The sequence below is a fragment of the Monodon monoceros genome, unplaced genomic scaffold (assembly GCF_005190385.1).
Source record: "Monodon monoceros isolate NGI ecotype Baffin Bay Population unplaced genomic scaffold, NGI_Narwhal_1 Super_Scaffold_18, whole genome shotgun sequence".
Lineage (NCBI taxonomy): Eukaryota > Metazoa > Chordata > Mammalia > Artiodactyla > Monodontidae > Monodon > Monodon monoceros.
Genome location: NW_021703774.1, coordinates 38,853,862 through 38,873,431, shown reverse-complemented (window position 1 = coordinate 38,873,431; position 19,570 = coordinate 38,853,862). Strand labels below are relative to the sequence as shown.

The window sequence follows — 19,570 nt, the reverse complement described above, 5'->3', positions numbered from 1 at the left end:
GTTCCCTCCCCCAAACCTGTTTCTCCTGCAGTGATTCCTATATAGGTTAACGGCAACTCCACCCTTCTAGCTTCTCAAGCCATAAATTCTGAAGTTATCCTTGATAACTCTCCCTTACGTCCCACAGCACATTCTGTTGGCTCCATCATGTAAATATATCCACATTTTGAAGACTTTTTGTCCTACCATTTGCTACCTCTTTGGTCTAAGTCACCATCATTGCTTCCTGCGTTATTTCAATGAGTTTTTAAATTAGCTTGCAGCTTTTACCCTGATCCCCTTACAATTAGTTTTCAACACAGAAGTTAGAATGATCAAGTTAAGAAAAGTCAGATCATACACTTCTCTATTCAAAACCCTCCAACAGCTTTCTGTCTGTCAGAATAAAAGCCAAAATCATACAAGAACCTTATTTTCCACTACTATTCCCCTCTTCTCTTTTGCCCGCTTTAGCCACAGGGACTACAGCTACATTAGCCTCTTTGAGGAACACAAAATATGCCAGGCCTGCTCCTGCTTCAGGGCTTTGGCATTTGCTGTTTTGTCTGCTTAGAACATTCTCTAAAATATCCATATGGCTTACTACTTCATTACTTCAATTTTTTTACTCAGATACCATCTTTTCATTGAGGTCTCCCTGGGTACCTAATTTAAAATTTTAACAGCATGCTTTGCTACTCTCTCATTCCTTCTTTCCTTTTTCCCTACACATATTGTTATCTGACAAATTTTACTTCTTTAACTTGTTTGCTGACTCTCACACTAATATGTAAGCTTCATTTACATCTTTGGGATTTTGAATCTTTTGTTTATTGCAGAATCCCCAGGAACTTAGAACAGTGCCTAGAACATAGTAGATGTTCAACAAATACTTAAAAAATAAATCTACTGGTGTATTCCAGTGCCTTGTGTAGATGATAAACACAGTAGTGTTCAGAAAACATATATTAAAAAGAATGTCAATGAGACGGTGCTTTCCTCTGAAAACATACCAAAATAAGATCAAATCTAGCTCACCATCTGTACTACAGAACTAAATCAATCAAACCATTAAAAAACTTAGAAAAATGCATGGGATCCTTACCTAGGTCGGCTCTCGCCTCTCTCTTCTTCTGAGAGGCCCAGCCCACTATGGAGAGTTTATCTCCTCCTGATTTCTCTTCTAAGTCTCTATTCAAGCGCCAGACTTTCAGTGTATTGTCATCAGAGCAGGTAGCAATCTACAGAGAACCAGGAAGGGAGTTAATAAGTTTCAATCAAAGATTCACAACAAAGTAAAAAACAGGTATGTCTTAAGGGCTGATGATTAGAGAATTATTCTGCCTGATGTAACAGGATATAGAAAATGTTATCTGAAAGGTCAGATACTTTCATTCCTTGCTTTCAGGAATCATTCCAGATTTCCAAAGTAGTGAATCCTTTAGTTTCTTCTTTATATACATTCTGCTGGTATGACTTTTGTGACCAGTGGTTTCTTAGCTACCTAAAGCTCTACTATAAAACCAGGTTCATTTCATTTTATTCTCAAGAAGTTGGGCAAGTCATTATCTTTATCACCTTCTGTGTAACTACAAAACATGTAATTAAATTAAGATGTCATTTTTACTCTTTCTCTTAAAAGATCAGTCAGTGTATGTCACTGACATTTAATTTGTATGACTTTCCTCTGACTTCCTCAAGTTCTGGCTTATTGTTAAAGTAATGGGATTATTCCCAAGATCTGATTTAGTCCATGACTCTAGTATGCTGTGGCAAGTAGAATGAAACCTTTCCCTAAGATTATTTTTCAGATAGGTAAAGGAGCAATCTGGGAAAACGACACGTTCACTAGACTGAAAAAAGTTAAAAATAACTTTTGCCCCTTTAAAAATATCTAACCATTCCTGATCTTGGTCCCAAGCCTTTTATGGCAGAGAAAGTCCAGCTTGAAGAGCTTGTGGCAAATGGCCACTGGTACCAGAGCTATTCCCCAGCATTTGTTTATATAATTTCTCTATTTCAGTAACTAAAGAGAGAGGAAAAAAAAGAACACACGTTCTCTTAAGTCTTGGTCCCCAAGAACCTGGCAGCTTTTTCCTTTCCTCACTGGGAGGCCAAAAGAAGACACACATATTTAACTGCTCAAAAGAAATGCCTGGAATCCCCAGTTATTCTATAGTCTATAAACAAGTTATTATTTACAGAGCAACTACTAAATCTGAGTGTCTGAAAATTTATGTTCATCTTATTTAATTCTCACAATATAAAAAGCCTTATACTCAAATAACCTCATCTACAAAATGGGAATAAAGTTATTTGCCCAAGGTCACCACAATTAAGTGGCAGAGCTAGAATTTAAATCCAAGTTTTTCCAATTTCAAAGTGTAAATCTTTTTTTTTTTTTTTTTAAAGCAGTATTTTATCTTCCTAATTCTAGGCTCGGGACAAAATTATTTTAAAGAACCTTTTAAAAAGGTGGTCGTTAAATTGGTATGAGTAAACAGCCCTGCTACTTCCTTTGAGTCTTTTCTGTGCAAAGAGATAAGGGCAATATATGATGGATGGAAAAAGATGATAATTAACTGAATAATAAAAAAAAATCATCTCAGTAAGTTCTATGAAGATATAAAATTCCACATTAAAAGCAGACGTTTCACTGGAAATCACAGGGAATCTTTGAGGGAAAATGCCATTAGGGTGTAATTTTTGGTGATTAAAGCAATGATTTCAAAAAAAGTCTATCATGAAGCTCATCACAGAAATGGTTATATAGGGATATAGAAATAAAAGGAAATCCACAGCGGTACTGGAAAGCTAGCAGGGATGCCATGAGTAGATCAGACCATGAGAAGATTCCGGAAGATAAAAAAACAGATGGGAATAATAGGCAACAAACCTTCAAAACATAATAGATAAAAAGGAGCTCTCCACAGAAGGGACATCTCCTGCAAACCCAAAATAACCCAAAGACCAAAGGTAGGCCCTGGAGAAGTGAGTGGAACTCGGGCCACTATTATATGAAATCCCTACATGTATGTGGAGTTTGTTTATGTTTCTGGGATTTCTACCTTTCAGGTTTTTTACTTGTTTTTAGTATCACTATTAAAATAATTTTTAAGTGAGTATATTTTCTTCTTTTCAAAGTGTCTAAAATACTTTGGAGCTACTTCTCTAGTTTAGTCACAGACAGCCTAACACGTTAAGACTTCACAGTAAGCACTTTTCAGGCATGTGAGAACCCAAACTGGACTGTGAAGAACAGTCAAGGTGTTACCTTTAATACACCACATTGATAATATGTAGAAAGTTAGAAACACTAGTTTTCACCTTAGATTTTCTTTTTACCTTCGATTTAAAAATGAAATTTTATTAATGTTAAAAACTTAAATCCTATGTTTAGGAAACGAATGACTCTAGGGAACTAAGAAATCCACTTATTCTTTAGTGCATAATACAGTTTACCTATTGGTATAAAAAACAGAATATGTGTGATTAATGATGATACAGATTCTGGATGGCCTCTAGATCTTTTAAATGTCTATATAAACATAAAAGTCTGTATTAACTCTCAAGCTAACCTTGGAAAAACCTACAAACCTGTGATCTACTTTTTAAACCAACCACAGATTCACCTACAAACCTTTGTGAAGTCTGATGGACACCAGCACACAGATGTGACCTCTTGAGAATGACCCAGGAGCACAGTAGGAGGATGCCAGGGTATGGAGACCTATCACAACATCAGAAAGAAAAAAACAAGTCAGCAGAGCAGTGGTAGGTCTCCCAGACAGAGGCTTCGAATCTCTCCATATCTGTACCTTAGAGAGCTTTAGGGTTGTTACCAAAAGCCCCTAGACATGCCTACTTATACCTCAGAAAAAGTCCCAATGGGCAATGAAAGTATTTCTGTCATTAATCTGAGAAAACAGAATGAAAATAGCCAAAATAAGTAAACAATATGAGCTTAGATACCAGGACAGGTCTTATTTCAAATCAGGAAAACTTAGCTATACGTATTTTGACTAAAATTCAAGACTGAAAGGGTAAGGTTCAGCAACTAGGTAGTACACTTCAAGTGGAGCCTAGACAACTTTAGATCTTCTCTAGTCAGCTACTTCCAGGAACGCTGCACTTACTAAGTCCTGAAGGTACCTGAGACATGCTAGCAGATCTCTTGGGACAAGAGGACAGTCTTTCTTCCAAAAGAAGACTCACTGACTTTTAAGAAAGCCCAAAGTTATACTCCTTCATTTTGAAGGGGTATAAGCTATATTCCACATGGCACTTTTTATCCATTTTGGAAAAAAAATTCCTCTAAAATTTTATTTAAGTTCATTTGCTTAAAGAAATCTTGAATTTTCAAGTTAAGTATTGCCACATCTCAATACATTTTAATGTATAAAGAAGGGTCACATTGTGCAGTACTACACATGTGACTAAGAATATTTTCACGCTCATTCGATGCCATTAGTGATGTGCATTTGACAGCTGACTCATTCAAGAGCTGTCAATCCCTATCAGAGGCCATGGGCATTAATCAGCACAACATGGAGTACAAACTCACACAGCTATTACTAGCACATGTTTGAAAAAGAGAAATTATTCTCTTTTCATTTTCCTGAGGCTCTGAATCATTGCTCATTTGTATGAAGAAAGTGGAGGCATTCTGGGAAGAATATTTGTGAGAATTACTAAGTAAGCTTAATGGACTCCTCAGACTGTAGTTAAAGAGATTGGACACACTGATTCATAAGGTTACCCAACTCAATTATTACTACTCCTCTCTTGGGTTAAATGGCACATATGTAATGATTCAAAAAGCCGAAGAAGACAAAGAGCAGAATCTAATTTGCCTTGATGGGCTTTTTCTTGAGATCTAAAAGGACCTCACTTGCTGCCTACTCCTACAATGCCACAGAGAACAAGAGCTCATTCTTTCACAAGGTAGCACGTTTTAGAAAAGACTTTCAAGACAGTCTCTATCTCAAGTCACAGAAATTCTTTATGGCCCCAGCCCATAAAGTTTCTCTACCCAAGGCCCAAGGAGTACTGCAAGCAGCAAGTTAAAAGGAAGAGGAAATCCTCATGTCCTCCTGACCCTCCCTGGTAACAACACATTATTTTACTCCATTGGTTTACTTGCCTGTTGCTTCTAGCTCTTTATTTCATGATCCAGCCCCTTCCTCATTTTCCTAGGCATTAAAATACCTAGGAAAACCTGACTGTCTATACCAAAGATTAAAATTAATGTCAAGAAAAAACAAATATCCACCAATAGAATGCATGTACATTTCTGCATTTATCTATAGGATTTAAAAGAAAAAAAACACAAAGGGTAGACCTGTTAGAAAAACTTTTTACAATTTGATAATAAGGCAGGAATAATAATAGTAACAAAAGTCAGCATTTATTGAAATGATTACCATGAGCCAGGTACTTTACACAGCGTTAAAAGTGAGGGGAAGGTTCCTCAAACAGTTAAACACAGAATTAATTACCACATGACCCAGCAATTCTACTCTTAGGTATACACTCCCAGGAGAACTGAAGACATGTTCAAACAAAAATCTGTACATGAATGTTCATAGTAGCTTTGTTCATAAAGCCAAAAAGTGGAATAATTTAAATCTCCATCAACTGATGAATAAATAAGTAAAGCAAGGTCTATACATACAATGGAATATTCAGTCTTAAAGAGGAATGAAGTACTGATACATGCAACAACATGGATAAACCTTGAAAACATTAAGTGAAAGCAAAGCCAGGCATAAAAGATCATTTATAGGAAATGTTCAGAATAGTCAAATCCCTAGAGACAGAACATAGGTTAGTAGTTGCCAGAAGCTGAAAGTGACTCTTAAAGGGTATGGGGTGATGAAAATATTTGGGAATGAGACAGTGGGGATGGTTGCACAATACTGTGCTTATGTGAAAAAAAAAAAATCACTGAATTGTACACTTTAAGGTGACTACAATGGTGAATTTTACATTATACAAATTCTATCTCAACAAAAAAAAGTGGAGGGAAGGGCATGTTGTGGGCTGGAATGAGAACTGATGTCCAACAAGTTTTTATGAACGTTAGTAACAAGTGCTTTCACAGTTGAGGACTATCCTAGTATGGTAAACTATACTTGGTGACTACTTCAAAGAAGATTAATTTCTTCTAATGAAACTCAGGTGACTTTTAAATCCTTCATTTTTATTCAAATAAGTTTTTATTTATTGTCACTTCATTATTATAAAAATATTATCACAATGATAATTTCATTTTTTAAAAACCTCCCTCTACTTTCAAACAAGAAGAGGTGACTATTAAATCCAAGAGACATTTAAACATCTATGCATTCTGAGAATGGTCAAAACACAGAAAATTGTCCTCTCTTACAAATTTTAGTTGTTATAGAATAAAGACTAACTCAAGGCATGAGAAATTCTGAAGTTAAAGCTCCCAGAACTATGAAGTAACTGGCTCTAACCTACAGACTTCATAAAACATTTTGTATACTTGAACATGCAAAAAAGATCAGCACTTTTCCTCAAAAAACCTCCTTACTCTGCCCAGTTAGAAACCAAACCTAATCTTCATTTTTGCCATGAGATCATTTACACTTCCTAAAGTGTCAGGCTCAATGTTTTGCCAATCAGTGGTAGAATGATGGTGCCAAATCAGTTTATTTATAACCACTTCAATACTATTCAGTGGCTCTATCAGAAATGAACCAGGGAAGGGGAGGTGGGTAGGGGTGAGAGGAGGACAAGGGGTAGGAAATTAAAAAAGAAAAATAACATAATATTAAATCTTTTAATTCTTAAGTCTTAGGCCTCAGTGTCAGAAAGTCTAATTATGTTATACCTCCTCTTTGCTGGCCAGTGGTGAGGATTAAAAGGCCATTCTCTTCTGTCTTGAGATCTAAAACTCCCTTCTTTCACCCTGTTTTCTTGGGCCCATGGGCTTTTTTGGCATAGGAGAATCCTAACACCTGAGAGAATTCTGACCTAACAGCCTGAATACTCAGCTTGTGTGCAATTTTTTTTAAACTACACCCCTCCCACTTTTCCTTATCATGGAAAAGAGAAACTGAGCCACCTCACTAGGCACATTCAATTTTAGGAGCAGTAAGTTTGCCAGGATCTCAAATATCAGAACCTGCACACTGAGTTATGTGTGGACAGGCAGGAGAACATCATGTTTGAACCACATCATTCAGCACCGACATGTGACCCAGCCTAGAATTCAGAAAGGGTCACCCATGTGTGTGATACCTACTGATTGTCTGAAAATGGGTTACTAATGAACTACCAAGTATCTTTACTTCATGTCTTTAAAGAGAGGAAGCATCCCTCAACCCTGATTTACTGAAACCAAGAAGGAAAAAAAAAAAATTGGCAATAAGACTATACATATACACATACATAATATATAATTATATATATATATATATAATTAAGAAGCTGATTTTAAATGATTTAAAAAAATGATCAGTGCCTAAAGTTTTTTTGTTTTTGCATAATCCTTTATTATACTTTTTGGTATGTCTGAAATTTTGTTTTTAAGAAAAAACTTAAAAAGATACAGACCTTGGTAGGAATAAAATCCTCTAAGTTGGGAACCAAAGTAGAGAAGGGCAATGTAGGTAAAACAGTGAGGGAAGGGGAAAGGGAAAACAAAAAGACAATAAATACACAGCATAAGACCAGATTATGAGACAGAAACATTAGTGCTAGTCACATAAAGTCTAAAGCTCAAGTCAGAAGAATTTTATAGACAGGAAGCTATGCAAAAACTCTTACCATAAGAGGGGGTTCTCAACTGTATATTTTATAAGCAAATTTTTCATTTTAAAAGTACAACAAATGTGCTTGAAGAAAAAGAGGTAAGGTCAACACAAAGGCATCTTGGATAGAACAATATCTCCACCTTGTGGCCATCTAGGTTATTGTTACTAAAGCTTTTGATAAGGTAGTGTTGCATTTTTGCAACTAGAGTTGCAAACCTAGAGGTATATAGAAAAAGCATTTTTTAGTACCTCCCTCAGGACCAGATGAAATTAAGCTGAAGAATTATGCTTCATACCTGACAGGATCTACCCCGTCCTGCATTAAAGATATGGCTTTCTAGAGATTGGCAGTACTAAGAATGATACAATTTCCTCCTGAGAAGGAATTTGATAATATTGAACCTATAGGTCTATGAAGTTTTAGACATTATGACTCTAAAATCCAAAATGTGTGAACTCTGATCATTCAATTCACCAATATCAAGGAAGTTTATGATATTATAGGGCAATCTGGAAGATAATAATTTCTAGCCCTAGGAAAACAATGCCTTAATGCTCTCATTCCTTCTCTGAACTCAGACATTTCTATAATTAATTATTCCACAAGAGGCATTTTCCAGTGGTCAGCAAGTGCTACTTATATTTCAATTTTCTCCACTTGACTTCAAATTGACAGCATTAAGTTTCTTAGCCTAGAGTAGTCACTTTAGAACCACTGTTTATTTAAAATGTAAAAAAAGAAATTATAAATTTCTGTAACAGAAGTGGGAAATCTGTAAAATAAATAAATAAATGAATAAATAATGCTATTAAAGATATACAAAACTAACAAAGCAACCACATCTATTTCAATAGCCTGAAGATTGGCCACTTAGAGGAGACTAAAGAACACAATTATTATATGAATATTTTTGAGTGAGTGTTTTTTGCAAGTGTGATTCGGGGGTAGGATTCTAGGATCCAAACACTGTGTTTTGAATGAGAGTTTGAAAACACAGGGCAGAAGGGCAGAACAGCATGTTTTTCCAGGAAGCAGGACAAAGTATTTAAGATTCTTTCCAGTCTTCTGAATTCTCAACTTCCTGATAATCTGTAAAACTGTTGGAGGATATGGATTGTCAATTTCTAAGAAGCTGACCATGAAAGTGTGATATCTTCTGTCAGAATCAGAGTGAAGTTTTGGCTATATTAAGAGGCAAGAAGCAATTTTTACTAAACATCTGATACAGAAAAGTTAAAGTATGTGTTTACATTAACCTTACCTCATCTTGGACAGAAGAAATATTTGCAAGAATACTTCAGCCTCACCTTTGCGGGGAAAGTCTGGTAACTTACCTTCCAGATGTAGGCAGCTTCATCACTTGAGCCACTGACTAAAAACTGGTCATCTGGACTAATACTGGACTTAACATAAAAGGTAGAGTTCTGATGTCCATTGAAGATAGCCACTGCCAGAGGGAAAAAAATCAAATTACTTGGCTCTTGTTATTTCCAGTTTTCAAATAAATGAGGAGTATACATGTTCTAACAAGTTTTATTAGTGTACTGATTACTGAAGCAGATGGTCAAGCTAGTCACCAAATAAAAAAGAACTGGACATTGGCAGGGAAAGAATGGAAATCCTAGAAAGAGGCTTTATATTACACCCAATCTCACAATCTAAGCCCAAATACTTGGTATGGAGCTGGCTGTAGAAAAGAAAGTGATGCAAAATATTCTTAAAGGACAAGAATGGAGCTGGGGTCCAATCCTTTAGTAAAACGCCTTTATTAGACCCTCTCTCCCCACCCTAGGCTAGGTTTCTTCCGTTGCATTAAACATTCGTCTTTCCTCCTCTTAGACTTATCTTAAGGATAAATTTCATAAATATCATTTTCTTTCCTCACTAGACCTTATAATGCTTTGAACAGAGGAGATCTTCAAACATTTGTTGTATGAACAGGTAAAAATCAATGAAAGGAGAGTTAAGATTTATGGATAGCTTATCTGAGATGTGGTAACCTTAAATCTAGCACTTTAAATAGGCTGAAGTGGGGTAAGCTATATATTCATTTGTAAGATACTCCAACTAGGTTAGGTTTAGACGTCTCACTATCCAATCTAGCATAATGTGCTTGACAAGTTCTTTTATCCTAAGGAGACCAAAACCTGAGGCCTCTGGCATCAGAATACTACTAGGAAATAAAAGAAAAAAATCTCAGTCATTAGAAAATTTAAGGATACATTTAGGCAGGAAAAAATATTTCACTCCAATCTTCTAATGGAGGGGAAAAAAGAATTATTAAGGGACTTAACAGCTTTCTGTAAGTACTCACAAAAATCCCTTCCTTTTGCTAGAATAACACTGGAAAAAAACTTTGTATTTATAGGCCTTTAAGAAAAAGCCTGCACATCAAATAACCCCCACATCAAATACTATTACTGTGAAAGTTAAGCAGGATATGAATCAATTCAGATACACATATTATAGAGCTACTATGATAGATAAATCCCCACAAAATAACCAGGCTCCTTTATTCTGACTACAACTCCAAAACTACAATTGTTCATCTTTCTCAACTCTTAGCTACGAATGGAAAACTATAGACCAAATTTCCCACTAAACTCGTCAGTATTCATTGCCCTCTGCTGGTCTAAGAAAGCCAACATAAAGTACACAGTAAATGTTTCAAACCATGTGAAAAATCCTTCTAAAACCTATATTGGCTTTAATTAGTTTAATTTAATCTTTGACAGCTCGGGCTTTTAAAATGCTTCATTAAAGTGCTTCAGAGTCATCTTTATGAACATCACTTAGTGTAATAAAATTCTGTGAATTAAAAGTATAGGAGATCAAGTATTGAGTCCAGGACCCTTTCTAAAGTTTTGAAAAAGACGAGCAATTACCAGATGTGTCACACTCACACTCACACACACACACACACACACACACGTCTGACTTTCAATTTCTAAGGAACATACCTATGTATCTACCTACCTACCTATCTATATATGAGAGCCAATCAAATTATTTCAGGAGCACAGGAAAAAGGTTACTAAATTATTAGTAAAGTGGCCTTGGGCATATTTGTTTTAATGGCAGAAGGACAACTAAATTCAAAGCCCCTTTTGGTGCCACACTATAACAAAATGATACAGAAAGAGCTCTTGGACATCTGATAATATAATTAGGCTTTTATCTTTTAGGGAAAAATTTGAAAGAGTCTGTTTTATACGGCTAAATAAATTAGAAGTTGTCCAAGTTCTAATTCTATTCACGAAGACAGCAAGCAAAGTTATAAAACCTCTTCCCTTTTCCAAATACTCTTATTCTTGTTTAGACAACGTCAGACCTAACCCAGGGCACTGAAAATACCAATTGGGTAACTGCCACAGATACCAAAGTCCTAACAATGGCTAGGGGTCAGTCTTTAGAAACTTCTCTAAGAGCCCAGCTAAATTCTGTACAATTTTAAGATTTCTTTTTTATCAACACATCTTACTTTACTGGGAACTGGGTAGCTCTAGGGATTGGTTATAGAATTCAAAGTCAGTTTCTGACAGAGCTATACCTGAGAAGTAGGTTACAAAATATGCAGCTTGCTTAAATAATTGATAATGTTCTTAAAATGATGAAATTCAAATAACCCTCTTAGAGTATGCTTGAAAAACTCTGATTTTTTAAAATGTTATTTATCAGCTTTAAAGTCAGATTCCACTTATAATTTTCTTGAAGAAAAATAAAAAGGTGAGGTTAGGGAAAACATCCAGAGGTCCCCTAATTTTAATGAACAGCTCCCAAACAGGACAAAACCCGGGCAGAACAGCCTTCTCTATCCCACAAAAATTGAGATAATTTTAAGTATACCCAAAGGGGTATAATTTCGGGAGAGACTCACTATTAAGTTACCACACAGAGCAGGATTCTGTTCACTTGTGAAATCATCACAAGGTAAATACATCTATAAAAACATCACTGGAACTAATCAAAGACCCCAAAGTCCTTATATGTCTTCATAAATTTGGTACAGAAAAAAAAAAAAAAAATCAACATTAAATTCTCATTAACAAAAAAAATCCTATTAGTTTCCAGGAAAGAGAATCTGAATGACTAAGCTCCTACCTGGAGAAGTCTTTAATCCAGTCATATTGAACATGTAGATGTTGTCATCTGTGCAGTTAGCAAATAAAGTAGAGCCAGTAGAATCCAAAATCAGACTTGAGTATCCTAGAAAAAGGAAACTTTAGTTAGCATGTGCTGATGAAGGAGAGTAGAACTGAGGTGAAAATGATCTTTTTAGATCACTTCACAAGAATCATCAGAATTCTTCTTCCCTAAAGTATATACAAACCAAAATTATTCTTAGGAGTTTCTATCTTTTGAACTTCAAAAAGATACTTCCATATATTAGTTTCTCAAGTCAACAGAGAATAATAGTTGCTGAAAACTAGCTTGATATTTACTTTAAAAATTTTAACAAAAACTTACATATCCAAAAAAGCCCTACAAAAAAGTCCTAATGAATACGCAAAGGCTTACCTAGTTTTCGAGTGCTGCTACCTGGGTACAGGAAAGACTTGGATGCTATGGGTTCTTGCCGATAAGCAGTATAATTCTTACGTAAATCCCATATTTTGATTACCCTAAAAACCAAGGTAAAGAAATAGTTATTTTATAGTCCTTCTCCAAGACCAATCAGTTTCAAGTACATATGAATGTGAAATGACTTTTAATCTAATTCCTCTGGCACATCAACCAGGTACAGTGAGGATATGTCATTGGGAAACAGATTGAACTATCTTGTACTCTTGTCTCCAATGTCAGGCTAACAATTCTGGCAGAACGGAAACAGATGTGATCTGACCCACTGATGGGTTGCCCTGAGTTTACTTCAAGGGAGCGGAAAAGGAAGATGAAGGTTGACTGCTGATAGTCATTGTTTCATTGTTTTCAGAAAAAAGCACTTCCTAAGCCTTTAACATTCTGCATGTAACCTTTGACATCATTAAGTGTTAAGCTCTGTCCCTATGGTTATATCTCCATATATTAACTCCTTAAGTAATCTAGTCTAAACAAATTTTCCTGTGAAATAAAGTATTTCTTCATTTCATCTATTGGAATAATTTTCTTAATTTTCTACATCTACTTTGTAGGCAACTTGAAAACACAAGCTTGGTTATAAAAGGGAAGTATCCTTGGAAGCAAAGCTTTCACAGCCATTTACAAATATAACTAATGACCTTTAGATAATTCTACATTTGTGCCTGAGAATTCAGTCCACAGAAGAGTTTAAGTGTCCAGAGGACACAACAGAAATTCTAGTTTATTAAGCCATCATATTTTAAAATTAAAACTTTTGAAGGGAGGGATGTCTTGGGAGATATGGGCAAAAACGGGGCAAAGAAGAGAATTTTAAAAAGAAAGAGCCCCTATACTCAATGAACTTAAATTCCAACAAAGCAAACAATCAAGAAGTATCACAAACTTATTTGGAAGCCAAAAATTCAAAGCAATCATAGAAGGAAAGTATATGAAAGTCTTTAGGGCTATCAATCTAGTTAGATTGCTCCCAGAAATGCCAGTTACATGTCCAGAATCATATTCCTCCTTTTAGGATATTACTAAACCAGAAAAGACAAAATCCAAAATGCAGGCATACCTCATTTTACTGTGCTTTGCTTTATTGTGCTTTACAGATATTGCGTTCTTTTATGAATTGAAGGTTTGTGGCAAGTCTATAGGTGCCATTTTTCCAAAAGCATCTTCTCACTTCATGTTTCTGTGCCACATTTTGCTAATTCTCCCAATGCTTCAAACTTTTTCATCATTATTATATTTGTTATAGTGATCTGTGATTGGTGATCTTTGATGCTACTATTGTAATTATTTTGGCATTTTTTAGCAATCAAATATTTTTATATTAAGGTCTGTATATTGATTATTTTAGACATAATGCTATCACACACTTAGTAGACTATAATGTAAATATAACTATATAGTAATATAATAAACTATAATATACTAATATAAATACAGCATAATATAAATATAACTTTTATATATACTGGGAAACCAAAAAAAATCGTGTGACTCGCTTTTTTGCGATATTAGCTTTATTGCAGTGGTCTGGAACCAAACCTGCAATATCTCTGATATATGCCTGTAACAGAAATTTTGCTCCTCAAAATAAGAATCCTTGATTAAATTACACTGCACAGGCAAGCAAGTTACCCAGCCAGCTTCTCTATAATAGCAGCAGCAGCCAACACTCCTATGTGCTAGAAATGTGCTAAGTGTGATACATTATCTCATTTAATTATTTGAGCAAGAGTCCTAACTAGATATTTTCCAGTGTGATCTGTAATTCCTCTTCTCAGCTGGGTACTCACTATGTTGAAAGTTAAAAGCACACACATTGAATTATAATGGGTCTAGGTGACTTCCCCATCCCAGTTCATGAAAGACAGCTCACCAAAAGAACCAAGAAATAAAGACTCGTCTTACCCATCCACGGCTCCTGCTGAGACTAATGTATTCTCATCTTGAAAGAGGACCACAGTAACACTCTGCTGGAAATCCTACAGCACAAGGGAGAAAAAGAAAGAAGGAAATCCTATTTTGGGTATAACAATCTTCACTATCAAGAGACCAAGGTGCTAAAATGATGGCTTTTTCCCCTAAACTGAGTATGACTAGATCTTGCCCTTCCAATAATCCTAGTCAGATATATATGCAGACCAAGAAGGAATTTTAGCAAGGAAGTGACCTAAACATCATGTTATATTATATAGTATGAACACTTTGACTCATATTCAAGAAAAAACTGGTGATTAACACAAGATTTTAGTACTTGTCTAAGTCTACTAGCTCTATTTGAAATCATCCCTACTGTCTATCCTTAGGAACCTCATTTAACCTGTACCTGTTTCATCTATAAAATGTTGCTGTCTATCCAGATTGTCATATACGAGTGTCTAAAGAATTGTGAACGAAAGATGGTTACATGCTATGAAAACTCTAAAGGAGCTAGTAGAGTTTTACTTCCTAATTGCTGTTAAGTTTTCTTGGCTAAGAATCTGATGAAAAGTCTGAAATGTTACTCATTTTAACTTCATCTGGCCTCCAAAAATCACATGCTAACCCTGTCAGTTTCCATTCATGCCCGTGTAATTTTAAGTCCTAATGTTCTAGCAACCACACGTCCCCAAAATATTAACTAAGACTCTACACACCAAGAATACTAGAAAAATAAACAAATTCAAGTAAGAACACTGGTGATTTTTCTTAAAGAAAAAAGCTGTATTATGGGCATTGTTTGAGCTTTGACTATAATATGCTAAAGAGGTACTATATTTTACCCCAATATTTCTCAAAATACTTTATAATCTTTTGCCAAATATTAAAAAACAAAAATAATAAAAAACCCGTATCTTTTCTGCAGTTTGTATTATGAAAACAACAACAGGGATTCCTTTCCCCTACAGAATACTGTATCATGGTACTTAATACGCTTCTTCAAACTACCCATCTCCCTTTCCTAATGAATCACATCATACTGTAGATGATGTGTATGCATGGAGATCTCTAGGGATGAGTCTCAGGAAACTGAATTTTTAACATATTCCCCAAGTGACTCTGTTGCACACTAGAGTTTGAGTACCAGTACCATAGGTACTGAACTGGTATTAAGCAATAAGCCAGTGACATCAAGAGGAAATGAAGATTCTCATTCATTGACTGAATCTCTAGCTCCTATTTTATGCCCAACGACTTCCCTAAAGTAAGACTCTATGCTACTGTCAAGATCTGCACACATGTATACAGCTATAAAACCTTACCACAGAAGGAGCAAGCCCTTTTGAATTCTGTTTCTTCTTAGGTTTTGAAGGGGTTTGCTTGTCTAAGGTATTGTGAGCTCCACTGATTTGATTCACTTGCCTATAAAATCCATCTGAAAAATATTCCAAGGTAAATGGTTTAGGTTTCAGAACTTTATTCCCATGCTGAATGTAACATTTATATATAAGATGTCAAAATTAATTATATTCTTTATTAAATTAGTGAAATTAGAAGCCAGCAGGGCTACTGTACTACATCTCTTGTGGTGAGATTATGATGTATAAAAAGGAAATAAGCACATGGATATTTATAGCAGCTTTATTCATAACTGCCAAAACTTGGAAGCAACAAAGATATCCTTCAGTAGGGGAATGTATGAATAAAACTGTGGCATATGTAGACAATGATATATTATTCTGTGCTAAAAAAAAATGAGATACCAAGCCATAAACAGACCTTAAATACGTATTACTAAGTGAGAGAAGGCAATCTGAAAAGGCTACATACTGTATGATTCCAATTATATGACATTCTGGGAAAGGCAAAACCATGGAGATAGTAAAAGATCAGTGATTGCTAGAGGTTAGGGGGGCGTGCAGGATGAAGAGGACAGAGGACTTTTAGGGCAGAGAAACTATTCTGTATGATACTATAATGGTAGGTATATGTCACTATACGTTTGTCACAACCAAGAGAATGCATAATACCAAGAGTGAACCATAATGTAAAGTACAGACGGACACTGGGTGATAATGATGTGTCAGAGTAGGTTCACCAATCGTAACAAATGTCCAACTCTGCCTGGACGTTGGACATGTCGACAGTGGGAGAGGCTGTGTAGGGACAGGAGGTATATCAGTACAGAGAGAACTCTTTGTACATTCTGTTCAATTTTGCTGTGTATCTAAAATTGCTCTAAAAAATAGTGTATTAAAAATAATGTTTTTTAAAAAAAGTGAAGCAGGGAGATGATCATTGCTTTCTGCTTAATGGCATCATGGGGCAATGTGAGTATAATTATATTTAATTTAATCCAATTCTTAAAAGTTCCCAAATTTTTAAAATTAAAATAAAAGATCATGTACTAATAATTTCAATTCCATCAATAATTTAGGTAAATGGCATTATAGTTCAGAAGACAATATGAGGTAAATATGGAGGGTAATACTTAAAACAATCACTAAGATCCTGAGAACTGAACAGAGCAGAATTGGGGTTTATGAACATGTGCCCCCTGGTGGTAATCAGGTGAAATAGTTGATTCTTTCATTCAGAATTATTATGGGACAATCCCACATATATCAAAATTAAAATGGAACTAGATTACCTTTTTTGTTGCACCTGGTGTCCCAGACCATAATGTTGCCATCTCTTCCACCTGTACAGAAGACAGCTGCAGACACACAAACAGTTTATCAAGAAGTTAACAAAACCAGTCAGTGACACATATATTTCAATTTAAATTTCCTAGAGTATCTATTATATGTTAGGTACTGTAATTGGCACTGGAGATTAAAAATGATAAAATATATAGCTCAACACAAATAAGAAAACAAAGCTGTGAAGGGAAAGGATTATAAAGAACTCAAAATGCTTATGTTGAGCAAAAGCTTGATAGAATAATCCCTCTCTGTAAATTTTCTTTAAAACCACATGAAACACTATACTATAAAGTTGTAGTAAGAATAACGATAAATAAGCAATAACCAAAATATACTGAGTGCTTATTAAGTTTTAGACACTATCCTAAGTGCTTTTTTATAAATGACCTCAATCCTTGTTATCAACCCTATTAGGTGGGAATTATTATCCCCATTTTACAGATAAGCAAAACTAAGGCATAGGGAGGATATGTAACTTGCAAAGGTTATTATTTTTGGCAGTATGTATCCAGAGCCCATATTCCAAACCTCCAAGCTGTATTGTCTCAGTATAAAGATACAAACCAGATCCACATAAAGTTTGTGAAAGGCGTTGCCTCTGGCGATGGAAGGAGAGCGGTGAGATCAGGGGAGGGAACACAGGGGAACTCCAGTTTATCTGTCATTCTTTATTCTTTAAAATTAAACCAAAAAATTCTGCTTCCTGTATGAAAGAGGGAGCACTTATCAAATTGTAGGTGGATTAATTTGATAAGTACTCTGGTCAAAATACAAAAAACAGCTACTTGAGGGTCATATAGACATTGACCAAAACCATACAATTTTTGTAAGGGAGTCACACCTGAAGCAAGTGACTGGCCTAGGGTAAGTTCCTGATTTTTTGTGGTTTTACCTTGAGGGCAGCCACAGTTGTAGCATCAGAACCAGGCAGCCAAAGTGCCAACAAAAAGACCATCTTTCAAGCCAGAGGAACTAGGAAAAGAGGACAGGGGCAAGAAGAGCTGCCAGAGGAAGTGGGGAAGCCTGGAGACAGCAGAGAAAGGGAAACCCTAATTCTGTGTTTAAACTTAGCTCAAGTCTCTGGCTGACCCCCAAACCATATGTGCATAGGAAAGCTAAAAGCAGCTTCCAACTAAGGCTTAAAGAACTGAATTGAGATCCGATCTTCTGAACTGACTGCCTTCCCACAGGTTTGACATTATGCTATTTGAGTCTAAATGATTTAACTGCCTGTTAAAACAAAAACACCAACTCTTCCCTGAGCAACATAACAGAATTCAGAGTCCAACACACCATTCCCAATGCCCAGGGTATGATCTTAAGTTACTTGCCATATACAGAGCCAGGAAAATGCGTCCTTCTCAAGGGAAAGGAAATCAACAGAGGCCAGCCTCAAAACAACCCAGATGTTGATTTATCAGGTCTGGTTGTAAAAGAGATATTACTGTCAAGTGAAATAAAGAGACACTCATAATCAATGAAAAGATGAGAAATCTCAGCAGAGTAACAAACAGAACTTATTGAAAACAAATGGAAATTTTAGAACCCAAGCCCACAACTTCTGAAATGATAAAATTCACTGGATAGGCTTAAGAGCAGAATGGAGAGAACAGAGGAAAACGTCTATGAACTTGAAGACAGATCAACAGAAATCATTCAATCTGAGGAAGAGAGAAAAATAAGATTGAACATTATGCTAAGTGAAAGAAGCCAACAACATATTGTGTGGTTCTACTTATACGAAGGTGCAGAAGAGGCAAATTATATAGAGAGAAAGTAGTTCAGTGGCTGTGTAGGGCTGGTAAGACGGAAAGTACTGCTAACAGGTTCTGGTTTCTTTTTGGGTTGATGGAAACATTCTAAACTTAGATTGTGGTGATGGCTGCAAAACTCTATAAGAAAATTAAAAACCAGTGAAATGTACACATTAAATGGGTGAATTTTATGGGGTGTTAATTATATCTCAAGTTTAAGAAAATTGAAAAAGATGAAGAAAGCTTCAAGGATTCATGGGACAATTTCAAAAAGTCTAATACATGAGTAATTGGAGTCTCAGGAGAGAAAATTGGGCAGAAAAAAATATTTCAAGAAATCATGGCAGAAAAATTCTCAGATTCAGTGACACATATTTGTAAATTTACAAATTCAAAAAGCTCAGCAAGCCTCAAACAGGATAATTTTGCAGGGAACCATGTCTAGACACATCACAGTCAAACTGCTGCAAACCAAGACAGAAAACCCCAAAGGCAGTCGGGAGAAACAACATAGTACATACAGGGAAAGGATTCAAATGACCAGAGTTCTCCACAGAAACCATGGAAGACACTGGAACAACACCTTCAAGTAATGAAAGGAAAAACCCCGTCAACCTGGATTTTATATCCAACAAAAATATCCTTTAATAGTGAAGATGAAATAAAGGCATTTTCATATAAAGGAAAACAAAGGGGGTTAATTACAACCAGACTCAAACTGCAAGAAATGTTAAGGGACTTTCTTCAGGCTGAAGAGAAATGATTTCAGAGGACAGGGGAAAGATGGTGCTGCTGGGGGAAATCATGAGTTCAGTTTTGGGTATGCTGAACTTGAAGTGCTTGTAGGAAAAGTGA

At 35.6% G+C, this 19,570-nt stretch overlaps 1 protein-coding gene across 1 annotated transcript in view; it reads right to left on the bottom strand.

Moving 5' to 3' along the window:
* The window catches only part of DTL (denticleless E3 ubiquitin protein ligase homolog), a 38,660-nt gene that overhangs the window by 8,260 nt on the left and 10,830 nt on the right, over positions 1 to 19,570 (bottom strand). Inside the window, exons 6-13 of the mRNA XM_029229232.1 lie at positions 16,907 to 16,972; positions 15,579 to 15,691; positions 14,245 to 14,318; positions 12,280 to 12,383; positions 11,863 to 11,967; positions 9,096 to 9,208; positions 3,620 to 3,709; positions 1,085 to 1,220 (exon numbers count right to left, since the gene is read on the bottom strand). Coding sequence (XP_029085065.1) covers positions 1,085 to 1,220; positions 3,620 to 3,709; positions 9,096 to 9,208; positions 11,863 to 11,967; positions 12,280 to 12,383; positions 14,245 to 14,318; positions 15,579 to 15,691; positions 16,907 to 16,972 — 801 coding nt within the window. The remainder of the gene's footprint in view (positions 1 to 1,084; positions 1,221 to 3,619; positions 3,710 to 9,095; positions 9,209 to 11,862; positions 11,968 to 12,279; positions 12,384 to 14,244; positions 14,319 to 15,578; positions 15,692 to 16,906; positions 16,973 to 19,570) is intronic.